The sequence below is a fragment of the Cygnus olor genome, chromosome 1 (genome assembly GCF_009769625.2).
Source record: "Cygnus olor isolate bCygOlo1 chromosome 1, bCygOlo1.pri.v2, whole genome shotgun sequence".
Lineage (NCBI taxonomy): Eukaryota > Metazoa > Chordata > Aves > Anseriformes > Anatidae > Cygnus > Cygnus olor.
This window is the reverse complement of record NC_049169.1, coordinates 189,174,993-189,192,031: the sequence shown is the minus strand read 5'-3', so window position 1 is coordinate 189,192,031 and position 17,039 is coordinate 189,174,993. Positions and strand designations below refer to the sequence as shown.

General features: G+C 38.2%; 1 protein-coding gene across 3 annotated transcripts in view; it reads right to left on the bottom strand.

The window, feature by feature from the left end:
- The window catches only part of SACS (sacsin molecular chaperone), a 59,795-nt gene that overhangs the window by 21,704 nt on the left and 21,052 nt on the right, over positions 1 to 17,039 (bottom strand). For 2 of the 3 annotated variants that reach the window (XM_040543987.1, XM_040543986.1), the window contains 5 exons: positions 8,806 to 8,956; positions 6,652 to 6,739; positions 3,683 to 3,768; positions 1,389 to 1,500; positions 82 to 228 (listed from right to left, as the gene is read on the bottom strand). In XM_040543987.1, the coding sequence (XP_040399921.1) occupies positions 82 to 228; positions 1,389 to 1,500; positions 3,683 to 3,768; positions 6,652 to 6,739; positions 8,806 to 8,956 (584 nt within the window). Of the gene's footprint in view, positions 1 to 81; positions 229 to 1,388; positions 1,501 to 3,682; positions 3,769 to 6,651; positions 6,740 to 8,805; positions 8,957 to 9,144; positions 13,518 to 17,039 lie in introns of those variants that run through there. The other variant, XM_040543988.1, reaches the window with a different exon arrangement.

The following is a 17,039-nucleotide window of genomic DNA, read 5'->3' as shown; positions in this document are numbered from 1 at the left end:
TTACATGCTTGATGAATATCTAAAATAATCAAATAATTTAAAACATCAATATTTTAAAATGAAGATATCTACTGAGAGTACCTGTTATGTGATAAACCGAATTAAAGCCAATTCCAAATCTTCCAACCTTCAAGGGATCATCTTTCTTTCTGCTTCTTGCTATCTCCTGTATACCATGCCAGTCCTCAGGGGTGAAAACTGCATCATTGTATGCATAAAATGCTGGCCCTAAAATAAATAGGCAAGCATTAAAAAGATAACAGAAGACAATTATTTACTGTTGAAATCTTCTAGAGAATTAATTTACAAAACTGAGAAAGCATTTCTTTAAAGTACGTACATGCAAAGAGTTACCTCTGTGTATGGTACTTGAGAGATTTATTTTCTAATGTGGCATCTATTTTTGGTGTCCACATTATAAAAGAATGATTCTGAAAAACTGAACATAAAGTAGAAGCAAACAAAAGATCTTCTGAAAGAAATGTCCTATGGTAAAAGGCTTAAATTCATTCTGTTCAGTATATTGAAAAGATGTTCAGAAAATGTACTAATCACAGTAATACCTCCACTGGAGGGAAATACCCTGCAAGATATAACAGTAATAAATCTCTAGAAAGTTCGACAGACCAATTCAAATTAGAAGACATAATGAGATTAATAACTGGAAAAAGCCAGAAACAAGCAGCGGATCATCCATCACTGAGATCTTCAAATCAAAGCTGAATGTCTTGTGGGATGATTATGCAAACCAATTTGTTTGATAAGCACATAACTGGCCTCTGCCACACCAAGACATTTTAGACTATTTAAAAACCTTACAGTTACAAGAAACTACATTTGCAGTAGACAGGCAGAAACTACATGTGTAGAAGACACCATTTTTAGGTACCATCTTTACATTAACGATTGGAGATAGGACTGAAAAGATGTAGTTAATATGTAAAAATCCAAAAATGACTGTCTAATACAATTGTTCATCTTAGGTCTTGCTTACTAAATCTTGTTTACTGGCTCTACGAAAAAGTCCTGTCTTGTATTTTGGAATATCAAGGGAACTCATGGAAATAAATCCAAAGATGGACATGTCTCCCTGGAAGAAGTGACTTAGAATAAAGAAGAACATGAAGGCTTTCTCAAACAAAATTAATTGGAAGCATTCAGAAAGCTGCTACTGACAGCCTGCAAAAAGACAGTAGAGGCCTTCAAGATGAAAAATTGGCTTTGGAAAAGAATTATCAACATTAGAACATAGACAAAATATCCACCTAGCAAGGTGGAAGTGGCAATGCAGTCATCCCTATACAGTCAACTCAACAAAAGAAAAAAAGAAAGTCACAGAACCACAGGCATATTGAAAAATGGCCAAAATAATTAATAAGTATATTTACCCTGATATTGTGCCATGTCCTTTGACCACAGAGTTTCTGTTCCATACTGAGTTTCATCATATAAAAACCTAACCTCTGTGGCACCAGCATCTTCAGCATTCTGTATCAATTCCTGACAGCAAAACCAAAAAACAAAACATTAGTATTTAATGCAGTAATGAGATACATACTGTAGCCATGGCTTTCCAACTTACGCAGTAGAAAATAACTATAAAGTAATTGTCTCAAGTTTACTTGTTTTCACACATTTCAACTAAGTCTTTTATCCAGTTTACCTGGATGAAAACAGACATAAAATGAACATACTATAAATGCAAATACTGTAAACACAATTTGAATTTGGAGCTGAAATATCATACACAAGCAGTATTTATAAAGTTTAGAAATCAGGGCCCCAAAGATACACACACACACACAAATGTACACCTATGTGTGGAGGTTTGTGTAATTTGGCATAAAGAGGTATCTCAGCTGAACTGAAAAGCTACGTAGGTACAACACATCAAATCCAGTGTATTCATACAGCATCAATTTAATTCAGTCGTGCATAAAGATAAAAGACTTGCTAGCAAGATAAATCTTTACATTGGATCCTAATATACCATTGACAGCAAAAGATGTTCGCTGTTATCTAATGTATGGTTTTAAAACTATAAGCCCTCAATTTTTCACTTTACGACAATATATTCAATCTGTAAGGTACATCTCACAGTCAACCAAGATAAATTATTTATATTGGCAATTCTATATCATTTTGAAGCAAGATGAGATAGCAAGAAAAATACCCAGCTTAGCATCAATAATTACTTTTTTTTTTTTACAGTATCTCTACTTATAGAATTTTTAAAAAAACAATTCTTCTAAAAGAATTACCACAATTATGCAAGAAGATACAGAAAGATAACCAAAGTTTCTAGAAAAATTAAATAGTTATGGAAACCACAATGTAGTCAGAGACTCGCATTCATTTGTGTCACATCAAGGACCTGCTACATTTGACTTTAAAAGCAATGTACTTGAAGAACATTAACGATGATATCAAATTCATATACAATATGAATAGATATATGAATATACAATGAATATATATATGAATATACATATATAATACATAATATAATAATATATATAATATTATATATACATATAATATATATGAGATTATATATATTGTATGTTATATTATATATATTATATATTATTATTATAATATAATAATAATATATTATATATACATATATAATATATATATGGATATACAATATATATATGAATATACAATGATATCCAATTCAATACAAATATCAAACAATGATACCAGCAAAAATCCTATTAACTGTAAACTGTAAAGTGTGGAAAGATGAACATTTATAATTTTAGATCTACCTCTCTGACTTCTAAGCACATTATCTTAGTTCTTCATGTTGGAATGAAAATCTGGGCTTCACTTGTTAAGTATGAACCCTTCATGATTCAAATGCACCTCATAAATTCAACTAATACTGGGGAATGCATAGTAAAAATATAGCACCCCTCCTACAAAAAAAATACAATTCTCAGAAAATATCCAGGATGCAATCTGCCAAAACAATTGATGAACTTAAGCATTCAAAAAAAAAAAAAAAAAAAAACCAACTTCTAGTTCCATGGTTGCAAAGGAAACCTTCCAAGACAGCAGGGACTTTCATCTTGTGTCACAATTTTTACTTGTCTGTTTTATATGTACAGATAAATATATACCTGCCTATATATACAAAGTGCTCTTAATCTAACAATGAACCTTGATGATACTGTTATAGTTCATTGAGAAAAATGCATTTAGCTACCAAGAAATTCCATGGCGAAATCTTATATTAAAACCTCAGGCTTATCCCAGTCTTACACTAAAATGAGCCCCCCAAAATTGTATATACTATTACGTGGTTTTGTCATAGTTTACAGCAGAAATGTAAAATAAAGCAGCAAGCAAAATAGACATTTTAGATAGCTCGCTCACATATAACTACAAAGACTTCATGATACAGATTAACATCTGCATCTTAATCTCTATTTTTTAATATAAATTACAGCACCAACTGCGACAAACAAGATCAGAGATTACGTTAAACAAAACACAACTCACTTTGCTTTGTACACAGAAATAGAAATATTTATCTACTGCTCTAGAACGAATATCTGATAAAGTATGATTTCCATACTTCAAATCTTCCAGCGAGATTTGCTGGAAAGTGTTAAACTAATGGTAGCATGTCATGCATACTAAATGTCTGCTAAATATACCATTTCTTATATACCTTAAGAATCTGTCCTCCTTCTGGGTATCTTCTTAAAATATCCTTAAGAAAATCAACAAGTGGTGGAGTTGTTTGTCCAAAACGACCTAGAAATGGAAACAAAAAATCTGTGTTTTATTCTACGATGCACTGAATTTCAGATTTAAAAAAAAATACTTATTGGGCGATTACTTGAGTGAATTTTGAAAAAATATCCTAAGACCTGATACTATAAAATCTTGGATTTACAAAATGAACTCCAAGAATATCACATTATAAATCCTTTTCTTCAAAATAAAATAGCAGTCCTGATGTTAATGTTAGCATGCTGTTTCATATCTGGTTGAAACAAATCTGATGACAAAGGTTTTAGATCAGTTATACTCCAATTCCAACTACTGCATGTTTAAATATAGTAAAAAGTAAAAAATAAAAAGTAGTACCCCTTTAGTAGTTAAGTAGCAGGACGGTGTTCTATGGCATCAGTGTCTCTAACTTCTTTACAGTCAGCGATGATCCCTAGTGACATCTACTCACGCTCACAGTACACTTTGGCTCTAGTGTACACTTCTTGTCCTTGCATATTGTGATGCTAGCGTGGGTGTTACCTGTGCTTTCTAAGTGAAAGAATCTATCACAGAATGAAAGGATCAAAAGTCTTCAATTCCACCTCCTGTTTGAGACTGAAGAGTAGTTCCCTAAATCCAAACCTCTAAAATACACGCTTCAAATAGTAGATGTAATTCCCTCAAGAAAAACAGGCTTTACTGATGTCATCACCTATCACTTCCCTTCGAAGTTACTAATATAACAATTACTTCTTTCTCCCTTTGGCCTATACATGTTTATCAAATATACAGATGCAAACATGCATATATTACATATATTATAGAAAAAAAAACATAAGGAAAAAAAAAAACAGACCACAGTCCTCAGCAATGTGGAAAAAAGCAACAGATAAAAGATCTATTTGCTGAGAAAATGTCAATTATTTGCCAAGAAAAAGGCACATCCAACACCTTGCCTTAGGAAACTTTCATATCACCCTATATTTGAGTTTGGTTAATAAATCAATGAAAACAAATAAGAAGTTGCAACATGCAGTTGAAAATGTGGGAAGTATTTTATAATTATTTTTTTTTTACTGTATGAAGAAGTACATGAATGTCAAATTGCAATATGCAGACCTCCAAAACAAACTGAACTAATCAATATGAGAAAAGTTTGTGTCTCTTAATAGAAATTATCTAAGATCAGGAAACCTATCTTCTCTAGGTCTAACTTGGGTGGAGGAGAGGAAGTATTAACACTGTATTAACACTATGGGCACAACAAAAACACACCAGTAACTTCAAATGATAGCACTGAAGATGAACATTATTCTAACTTTTTACATCTAAAATTCTGGTCTACAAATGACAGAAAAAATTCTGAGATCCTGATCTACTCAAAAAATCTTGAGATCCTGATTTACTGCATGCTATCAAGTGCTGAACTGATTCTTCTTGAGTATTAAAGCAGATCACATTGGTTCCAGAAATCTGAAGAAGGAACATTTTCCACAAGGACAGTCAAGCATTGGAATAGGACCCTAAAGAGTCCATGCATCTCCATCCTTGGAGGCTTTCCAAACTCTACAAGATCAAGCCATGAAAAACCTGGTCTAACCTCAAAGCTGACTGTGCTTTGAGCAGAAAGTTGAAGTAGAGACCTCCCAGTATCCCTTCCAAAATGAATTATTCTGTGACCATATAGAAGTATTACGTATTACTTGACAGACACTAGCAATGACTGAACACAGACATGACTTAAGTGATCTTCAGAGCGCTTCAGCAACCAGCATGCCTGGCCCTACTAACCATGCCCTTGCTGAAATTACAAATTCAGGGCCTTCCTTGATTCACCTGCTGTAAGGAAAAATAAATAAATCTCTGAACCAAGACTCCACTATGCACATAAAAGGCTGGTATTAAAACCTTCAGATCCTTTAGACTGATTTACATCAGAGCTGTGAGCCAGAAAACATTAAGTGCTTTATCTAAACATGGAATCCTTTAGAGAGGTATCTCTATGAAAATCTCAAGGCCAAAAAATAACAGTTCCCAGGTGCAAAAAAACAACAGCTTTTTCTTTCCTGTGAAGGATTTCATATGGCTACTTACTCTACATTCTTCATGTACTTGCATGAGAAAAAATAAACAGAGGAAAAAGAGGAAAAAACTGTAAATAAAGAGTCTACCACAGTCTACAGATACCAAAATCACTATCAGAACAGTCAGGGATAACAGAAAGAAAAAATGTTTCATGCCATAGAACCATGGGGTCCATTTTCATAGGTGTTTTCTAACCATTGCAGGTTCTGGAGAAAGAAAACATGAACTTGTAGCTAATAACACAAACACCTTGCTTTCCTCTATGACTAGAGGTCCATCGGCCAGTAAATTCATGGCTTACATAGACTGAGAAACACAGCGTTTTTTGTGATAACAAATAAAATACCTGCATGAGAAGAAAGGCTTCCTTCTTCATCCTACCATCCTATTAGCATTTATTTCATTCCCTTATAATAAAGTTATTGTTAAAAGGATATTAACAGTTACAACCACGTAACAGAAGCTTTTTACTGATGGTATAATTTTCTATATAATAGTTACTAAAAAAATATCCTTTCAGTGGCTATCTTGTCTACGGGTATTCAGCTTATGTGAAACAAGGCAGCTATTAACTTTGTTGCAAGATGAGTTCTTATCAGTTCCAAAGTACAGCAACATTATATTTTCTACATATCAAATTACAAATAAAAATTGAAACACCAAAGCACTCTTTTACATGGAAAAGAATGAAAAGAATAAAATGAAGGAATACCTGCAACATGGAAGCAAAATAATTGCTTCCTATCCGAGGTCAAAAAGAATTTCTATTAACTCCAGATTGTGTCAGAAAATGTTTTGACCTTTCAGTTCATAAACACAGACAACTATTTTTCATACCTCCTCCTTTCAAACCTTCTGACTGAAGCTGCAGAAAAACTTGATTTTGAGACTTCTGAAGATCCGCAATCTTAATACCATCAGATAACTGAAATAAAAAGACAAGTGTTGGTCAAAACATTCCACAGTGTAAGTAATTTACTGTAGTTTTATTCCATAAATATTTATACCATGAAGTCTAGTTTTAGCTAAAAGCATACAAACACTCTGCAACGTCCAGTGTTCAGTTTAAACTGCACTTTAAGTCCTTGCAGACTAGGATGGCCTCCTTTGCCAAATGGTCTACATAATACTCACATGGTGCATCAGTCTGACAGTAACAGAACCAACAAACGGCTGCAAACAAATTAGGCGGAAAAATGCCTATGGAAGCATGCTAAGAGCAAACCATAGCCTCATATTTTTACACTTGAAAAGTTCCATGTTCTGGGAACTTCTGAAAGCATGCAACTGTAACAGTTATTTTTCTAAGGTGCAAACCCATAACGAAAATAAACACACTACAAATATGTGATCTATGTACTCCAAAAAGTACATATAAGTGTACAATTTTAAAGTAGTTTCAAACTAAGCAGTATCAGCTAAGAGCAACTAGTCAGACAGAAAGTGTAGAGACAAAACTATGTCATAGAAAGACCTCCAAAAAACTTGACAGCCTCATCTCCCTATTACCTCCACATGCAAGCCTATGGACTAACTGGGACCACAGAGAAATGAGGGAAAACTAAGCAACAAATTCCTTAGCAGCCATTGGGAAAATTATTTATTGATCATAACACATCATGGTTTTGTTACAATTTCAGTTTATTATGTGTGTCTCAATCATGTATCACATGAAGCACAAATATAACGAGAGTAGAATTAGAAGTTGCATTGTGCTAATTTGAAACCTAAGCAATTCAAATTAGACTCAGTTTACAGTAAGCTACTTAAAAGTTTTATTATGAAAAATCATTATATTAGTCTCAGTGTATAGCGAAGTTTAGATCTACTTTCTCCAGTGGGTAAAAACAAATCGCTACAAAGTTGGTGCTTACACAGACATGCTTACAACCAAACTACATTTAATAAGTAAAAGACAGTCCCAGTCCACAACATGTAATCATATTTTTTAAACATTAATAAGAAACAGATGCTTCTTTTCATTTACATCAGTTTTAAGTAGTACTTACAAGAACAGTACACTTATTGTAAGTTCCTAGATAAATGTTGTACTTGAGCTGACTGTGTCTCAAGATGTAAAATAACTTAAAGTGGGTACACCACCCACTCAGGATTCACTAAAATTAAAAAGAAGCCACAAATGCTGTAGCACACCATCAAGTATAAAAGGGGTAGAAAAACCAAATTTTCTCAGGTGGGCATTTTGTACCCAACAGAAATTGGGAGAATTAACAGATTCAAATTAATAGCTTAGCACTGTAAGGAGCTATGAGAACCAGAGATACCAGGTTTCATTCAACAGCTGGTAATTGTAGGTAACAGCTGTAATGGAAAAAAGATTTGGCAATAAAATAAAGAATAAAATAAGAGTTTAAAAGTTCACAAAGGATTTTCAAGATTACTGCAGTACAGAATGAACGTCCCTATATATCTTTGAGGTTAATATTTAAAACTATATGTCTCAGAATAGCTGTTACAGTCTGCTCCTTGCCAAAACATAGATTTCTGTGCCAGACAGAGTGCAACTCGTATCTTGGCTTCCAGATGAATTTTAGAGAGAGATATATAGATCTCCTTCCTCCTGAAACAGGAAGGCCTGAAGAGAACAGAATCAAGGGCACACACAAAAAAGGGCAAAAAAATAAAAGATGCACTAGATGGGTTTCAAACCTGAGCGCTCCGGAAACTCCCTTCCTGAAGTCTGTGGAGCAGTACAACCACTAACACCCGGTTCTTGGTGCCTTTGGAAACGCCCAGCCTCCTTTCCCCTTCCTACCCACCTCCAGGACCCTGTTCCCAACACAATCCCGACGAGGGCTGCCCTCAGGCTGATGCTCTCCGCAGGACAAGGTCATTCATCCCTTTCCTCCTCTCCTGAGATTTCAGCCTGCAGCCTCGGCAGTGCCCAGGGGACCCGACCACAGGCAGGGAGCAGCAGCAGCCCCCCCCCCCCCCCCCCCCCCCCCCCCCCCCCCCCCATGTCTCTCTCACCTCTCTGCCGCGGTGCCACAGGCGCTGCCGGTCGGCGGGGAAGCCGGTCTCCGCGTCGATCCGCGCCTTCACGTCCCCCACGGCGGCGGACGGCGGCAGCTCGAACGTCCTGCAGCCCAGGCAACCATGGAGGACGGTGACCCGGGACAGCCTGCGACGACACGAGAGACACCGGCTGAGGAGAGCCGCCCGCAGCCCGCCCTCCTTTCCTTCCCTCACGGAGGCCGCCGGAGCCTCCGCGGGCTCCCCGCCGGGCTGAGGGGAAGGAGCCGCCGAGGGAAGCGGCTGGGACAGCGCCTCACGCCCGCGGCCCCCCTGCCCCGTCCCGCTGCCACTCACATGCCCGCCGCGGCGCACAAAGGGCCGTTGGAACCGCCACAGCCACCGCTCCCCTCACGGGGAAGGGGTGGGATCGAGAGCGGGAGGGGCTCGCCCTCAGCTCTACGCCGCGGAGGAAGAGGAAAGAGGAGGAGGAAGGGGGGAGCCGGCGGAGAAGCCGCCCTAAAAGCAGCCGTGGCTGCGAGAGGAGGTGGCTTTACTAGCGGTAGTAAGGGCCCGGCCCTTAGTAGGGTGCCCCGGGGACGGGAGGAGGATCCCCGCGGGGATAGGGCTCCCCTGTGCCTGGTTCTGGGGCTCGCTGGCCCTAGGTGAGGCAGCTTTCAGTTGGCGGGAGTGTGTGTGTGTGGCATCAGGTCCCCAAAGCCGTGAGTAACGCTTAGGTCCAGAACCATGGCCACACACAGCTCCCTCCTTCATTCAGCAGGGAAAAAGCACTGATGGGGCAGGACCAAGGCTGTGACTCCTACTGCCTTCAGCGCTGCCTGATCTGTACACTGCAAACACTACTTTGCCACCTAGGGAGTAGTTTCTCAGTAACAGTTCAACACCCTTAGGAGAGCAGGGGCTGTGGTTTGTCCTTCCACTACTTCCATCCTTAAGCAGCAGCATCTCCCCACCCCTCCTTTTCCTCATCGTATCTCACATAATGGCCAGTATTCAGGCACCACAACACAGAGCACATGACATCAGTGCTAATAAACCTCATGTTTCTGAAGAATACAGAGCACAGAAGGAAACCTCATTTTTCTGCTTTTCTGACAGGCACTTGATTGTCCACGAATATTGACTGGTATTGATCTTCCACCTTATCTCATAGGGCCTATGATAAGTCCCCACGCTGCTCAAGACTTATGGAAAGTATTCCTGACAATAGGCAGGAAAAACTCCAGTCTCCCAAGGCGCAGCCAGAGGCAAAGGATGCAGTGGTTGTGTTGCAACTTTTCACTGAACCTGTACAGGAGCTCAGTGATTACCAATATGCTAGCAGCAAAAGGAAATTCTGTAAAATTGTGAGATGGATGTTGATGAGTGGAGAAAGAAACCTAATGACCATCGATATGGAAACTGCTGAAGCACTCAATGCATTAGTCTTCAAAGGCAAAGCCTGTTTCCAATCTCTGACACATTTTGATAAGTGAGGAGCAGCCAAGGATGAAAACTAAATAGCAATTAGGAACCACAGTTAGGAAGTTCTGTCTGTTCAGGCCCATAAACCCAGATAGGATTCACCGGAGTGTTCAAAATGCAGACCAACATGACTGCAAGGCCACCTCAGAAATCTGCTATCTGTGAAAAAGCACATTGATAAGAAGAGCTTTATGGATGGTGAAAAAATAAATAAATACATAAAAAGGCACATCTTTATGAAAGACTAAAAGGAGGCTAAAAGAAATCAAAAGCCAGTAAATCTCACCTCAGTCCCAAGAGATATCATGGAGAAGATGCATTTGGAATCCACTTCCAAATACTTGAAGGACAACAAAAAAGTAATCATGAGAAGTAAACACTAATTAACAAGGATCTAATCAACTTTTAATTGCCCTGTAGGATGAGATGATTGACTATGTAGAAAAAGGAAAAGTAGTGGATGAAATACACCGTGACTTTAGTATGACTTTTGATATGGTCCCCTACAGCATACATATATAGAAGCTGAGGAAGTATGGGCTGGAAGTTAAGTGGGTTAAAAATTTATTGGACCACTGAGATTAAGAATTTGCAGTAATTCATTCAACACTGAGATGGCAAGCAAAGTACTCTAGGCAATCACGTTGGGTAGGCCTGATATTGTTCAGACGTGACCTAGATGATGACAATGATGGCACTAAGCAAATTTGCAGAAAGCACTTGTGTAGGAGCGTTCAGAGCCTTCTCTTGACACCTGGGGTCTATCACAGACAACCTTTAATATGACTGGTACAGAAATTAAGTGACTGTTGTGCTGTAAGGTGATTGATATAACAAAATAAAAAAAATTAATTGGTACCTAGTCAAAACTAACAGTAGAAAGGTATGGTTTGCAAGAGATTTATGATGACTAGATATCACGGCAAGATGAATGACGAAATATCTGATTGGGTGGCCCATGTGATACCTATCCCAAAGAGCACCATTATAAGCATAAACTGTGGCAAATCAAGCTTAGGAAAATTGTTCTGAAACCTCAGAAGAGATCCTATTTGGGGACTTTAATTGCAGGTTAGAGAGAAGAGGATGAGTCTGTCTTTGATGCATTCCTGAAACAGAGAAGCCTAACGTGAATGCTGGTCTAGGTTGGTGGCAGCACCCATGGAGCAGTGACAGCTGCCCACTATCTTCAGGGTGGTTACCCTCCTCCAGTCACCAACTGGGTGGCACAGGGAAGCAAGGCTTCCTTGGTATTGCCTTGTTGAGCTCCTGGTGGCTAGTAAGGTAGCAGTACTGCAGTAATGGGTCAACTAGTGCTTGAGTGAGTTAACTTGGTCTGTATCTGTGTGAATGTGGATTCTGTTATAAGTAGGGATATTGTTATAAGTTATTGTGGATATTGTAATAGGTTAGATATTTTTTGCACATAACTATAACATTAGCAATAAGGTTACCAATAACTAGTTGGAATTGTTTTTTTATGCGGTAAAGGATATTGCGGCTCAATGATCCTTGTGCTTCTCATCAGTCAATTAAACTGGCAGTCTCCCTGTACAAATCAGTCTTCAAGTTCCAGAGTTTTAGTCTATCTGTGATCCCAATGACCTAGAGGAACTTAGAGAAACTTGTGGAGGGGGCCAACAGAAACCTCCAAAGTTAACGTGTGCAGTGTTCTGCAGAAGGGACCATAGGCTGTGTCAGCACAGCTTAGGAAGCAATGGGCTGAATAGCAAACCTACTTCAAAGGACATGGGGAATGCCAGGCTGAATGAGGCAACAGTGTGTGCTCTCTATAAAGAGTATGGCCAGCAGACTCTGCTCAGTGGTGATGAGGCTGGATATTGTGACCAGAATGTGGTGCGTGGGGCCTCTTCGGCTCCAGAACCCAGCAGAGGACTACTAACATGAACATGGACAAAAAGCACATCACCTACAGAGAGAAGCTGAGGGAGTTGAGCTTGTTTAATATGATGAAGAGGAAATTCAGGTGCAATCTTGCAGCATCCTGCAACTACCCGAAGAACAGTTACAAAGGTGATGGATCTGAACTCTCAGTAGTGTAAGACTGTAACAAGGAGCAATGGCAACTGATTGCACCTCGGGAGGTTCATAACGGACAGTAGGAATAAGACTTCACTAGGAGCTATTCAGTACTGGAATGAGTTGTCTGGAAAGACAGTCTACATATTGGCATATTTTGGAGGCTTGGCCATGGCTGACCTGATCCTCCTTTGAACAGGAAGCTGGACTGGAGACCTCCAGAGGAAGCTGAAAACCCCCCATGAACAATTCCATTTCATTCCAACTGGTCTTAAATTCCAGTTCCTGACTATAAATGAAAACATTTAGGACTTCAGTCAGTGTCAGGGAGTTAAAACTACTGCATGGCAGCAGCAGATAACAGAGTTTCTGCAATCAGCCCACTAAAACAGAAGGAAGCTTAAAAAACAAAGGTCAAGTGGATCAGCACCCAACACAGCATCAAGGTAGACAGCTTTGCCAGTGCTTTAACATCTTATTTTCATTCATCAGCAGTATTTGTATATTGTATAAGAGGCGGGAGCCCTGAGCTCCTGGAACTTAGCCATATCTTTTCCCCTCAAAAAAACTATTCTTTTTACAACGAAGACCACTTTTTCATACTGGCAGGATATTTTTCCCCATTTCTATTTACTGTGGGACAACTTTCATTTGTCTCTCCTTTATTATGTGTTTTCTACTATGTTTTTCCCTTTTGATCAATTTCTGCCGTGGGTTCTTTATTTCTGTCCATCCAGATAGAAGCAAGATGGTCATCCTCTTCATGTACCTGCATTAATAGAGTAAGCATGACTAAAGCATGTGTTCCATCACAGCCATGTGATTATCTGCATTGTTTAATTGCTGTTGTGCTTCTTGGTGCAGTTTTGACCTGTAACCACCACCAGTCTTCAGGATGATGACCAGGCATAGTTCATAAACCAGGGACAGCTCCCCACAGGCAGAACAGACAAGAACATTTGGTTTTAGGTGGCTGTTGAGTTTTTTAGACATAAGGTGTGCTACGTCCCTTACCCTTAGAGGTCTGGCCCCTTCTTTAGGGCTCCATCCCTTTTTGTTTATTGGATAAACGTTGCTGTTGATGAACAAGCCTCCCACTGATTTCAGTGGCGTCAAAATTTCAGGTTAACAATTTTATGACACAGACTCCTAGCAAGAGAAGGCACTGATTTCAGTATGAAAGATAAAAACAAACTGACACCAGATCCAAAGAATGGGGAAAAGAAGCTCTTCCCAAACACCGTAAAAAAAAAAAAAAAAAAAAAAGAGCAGGTTTCCAGTAGAAACCTATTTGCAGAAACTTAATGGGAACTTAAAGCCACTACTGTAGCATCAATTACAATGCTGATTTCTATCAGCAATATCCTGGCCATTCATCTGGCAAGGAATATAATATGTTTCCTTTTATTGGTATAATTTTCCTTTTTTATTATGAAGTGATTTACGGACATCCTGTTATCCATTATCAATCTCTTTATCTTTTGACAGTGACCTTTATCAACCTTATTTTCTTTTTTTTTTTTTCCTTTTTTTTTTTTTTTCTCCTGATAGCTAAATAAAAATCTCCTAGAAAAGTAACTCCAAGGAGTTACTCAGAAATTACACTGTCTGACCAAAAAGAAGTGCAATTTCTGGTTTGCAGAGTTTGGGCATACACACACACAAAAAATCTTGGTTTTAGTTTTTGATCTTGCTTGTCCCTTTGTAAAACAGAACTAGGAAGCTGTGTAAACCTATATCCATAAAACCTAAACATATATATTTGTATTACTGATTGTACATGATGATGTTAAAAAAAAAAAAAAAAACACACTTGACCCGACCAGGTGGAATTTTGTAGCTGTGGTAGTTACAAAACATACCTTTTACATTTAAAATGATTGAGATAGATTTGGGAACTTTCAAATAATAAATGTAGAAATTCCTGTGATACCATTCTTATAAGCACATTTCCAAGCTGAACAGCATTTGGATTTAATAGTATATATGGAAAATTCTCCTGCGACTATACACAACGTCTGTTTGGTCGAGAATGAGGTCATATAACCCCTACATAAAGGGACATGCAACAAAAAAGCTGAAAGTCTCTGCAATATTAAAGTATTTTCCATGAAATGAAAGACAATTTCATAGTGATTTTTCCTTGAAAGCAGAAAATTCTGTGTCCGAAATATGACCCCATATTTCCAATAATTTAAAATAACTGTGCAGTAGCAGAACGAGATGGATTCGAGCCCGTTCCTTCTTTATCACTGTGCACAAAAAGATGGAATGGAGTCCACAAAAGGAAGAGTGTATGGTGTGATAAGAAGTAAACATCGTTAGGTTAGTAATGCAAGAGGAAACCCACTGCAGTACAGTACCATCCAGTGCAGCAAATATTCTGCAGTGCTGGCAAGCAAGTAGCAGTGACTCAACAGCTACATTTATTTCAGACAGCACACACTAAACATAAAATCAAAGCTGCCTATGGCACAGTAAGCACTTACCTCCATTCTTAAATCAATTCCTTAAGTGTTTCTAACAGATGTTTTGAACATTACATTGTCCATATTTCACATTAGCCAGAGACTATAGGTTGCAATGTTCTGCAGTCACTGCCAGGAGCTTGGTATATCCTCGCTTACAAATGCTCTTTCAAGAAGTTCAAATATAAACCTACCATTTGCTGATGACACATGTGCTACTCATTGGGAAACCACCCCTTTCTGGAAAGTTGAAAGTTTCTCCTTTATTTGAATAGCTTCATTAACAGAAAACAAACCTTTTTTTATTTAAAAAAAAAAAAAAAAAAAAACACTGAACAGGCTATAATGCCATCTAGTACAAATGACAAAAAAAAGTTTGGCCTGTGAAGCACTTGATCCAAACAAAATACCCAGTTTTGCCCTAAAATCTGTTACAAAATTAAAGGATTTTTCTGAAGTTGTTTTACAATGTTTCAGTGCAGTGAGTTTAAATCAGTTCTACTCTGCAGTCCTCATGTGAAACCACTACAGCCAGCTTCTGAGCCAAATAGCTGCATGATCATGGCTTAGTAAAATATTCAAGAACTAGAGGAAAGTATTCTTTTTTGCAAGCTGATGAATTTCTAAAATAATGAGATGCTTTTGAAATACTACTAATAATAAAGGATTTAAGGACAAAAAGGCCAAGGGCAGCCATTTATTTCCATCTAATGATTTTGTGTTCTCAATTATTTAGTTTAACATTGAAGCCAGTTCCTTGATGGCCCTAAGCAAATGCCAATGGAAAGTGCTTAAAAGACCATAAAAATTGTATACTTTTTTCTAACAGCAGAACAAGAAAGCATAAACAAATGACAAGATGTCATAATCTTCTCAAATTCTTAAGTAAAACTTCCTCTTAGATCTACCTCTGGGAGAAGAATACTTCAAGTTCTTCAAGAGCAGACCTAACCTTACTCTTAACTATAGTACAGTAACCATTACTCCACAAATGTGAATTGCTAAGAATTTGGGGGTTTTCTGTTCCAGATGGTACAAGTAACCAAATACCAGTACAAAATGCTTGGAGTTTCAAAATATGCAAAACATTAAGCCAAAATAGCGATAAAAATAAACTCCTCAATTGCTCTTCAGAGAATTGCCTTAGGAGGGACTGCAGTGTTGCAAGGCTGCTATTGGCACACATTTTTTTAATAATACTTGTTTTCTTACAGCCTTCAGTGACAATAAAAAGGCCAGATTTAGAACACCTACTTTAACCTTGCAGCACCAAAAAAGCAGAGGCTAAATTTGCAGACTGGTTTCAGTGTCTACTGTAGGTTCCTAAATACCATGACAAATCCAGTCCTGGGTTTTTGGCCTCCATTTAGGACATGCAGTAATCATCTTATCAAGGGCATTTCTTCCATACTGCCTTAAGACAGTTTTCTTATTTCTTTCCAGAATACTTAATGAAGCTATTATCTTTCTACTTAAGTGAGGAAAATCCACTCAATAACTGTAAAATGAGATCATCAGCCCCAGATTACACATGGATTATACATTTTAAGATGTATTTTTTCATCCCTGTGCAAGAGGATTGGTTCTAAATACTGTATTTATTCACGTTCCAAAGTTTCAGAATATTTTCTAGATATCACTGAACACAACACAATACACAAGTATTTGGAGAAAATATTAAAATATCAAACAAAGAAATGCAAGACATGCAGTTTTCTTAAATTATGACTAGCCACAACTTCAAGCACCTCTGCAAGTATCTGTACATCAAATAGGTAGTGGGTGGTACCCTGTAATAGTCTTTCAGGTGATGCTAGCTCTCTGTCAGTCCTGTCTCCTTTCTAGCAGTTTTTAAAACAGTAAGGCAAGCAACACATTATCCTTCAGACAACAGGAGAATGATGGGCGGCACAAAAGAAGAGACACCAGATACATGTAATGCCCAGTGAGAGGAAGAGAGTAAAAGGGAAGAAACAGCACAGGGCATCCTCTCTGGGGAAAACACAGAGAAGTGAAAGGGATTCTTGGTTTGTCTGACAAGGCCAGTCCCACAGCTGTGGTATCTCCAAGTAAACACTACTCCAAGCTCTAGCTCATACACAAACTTTGCAGAATCACTCATCAGGAGCCAGAGGTTGTGCTTGCATCTCCTGTCCTACATAAGGTAACACAGGCTAAGGTGGAAAGTATTTCCAGCCTCCTACACCCCACTGCATTTCACTCTTCCTTTCGATTTTCTGGTGGAACATCTTACATAAT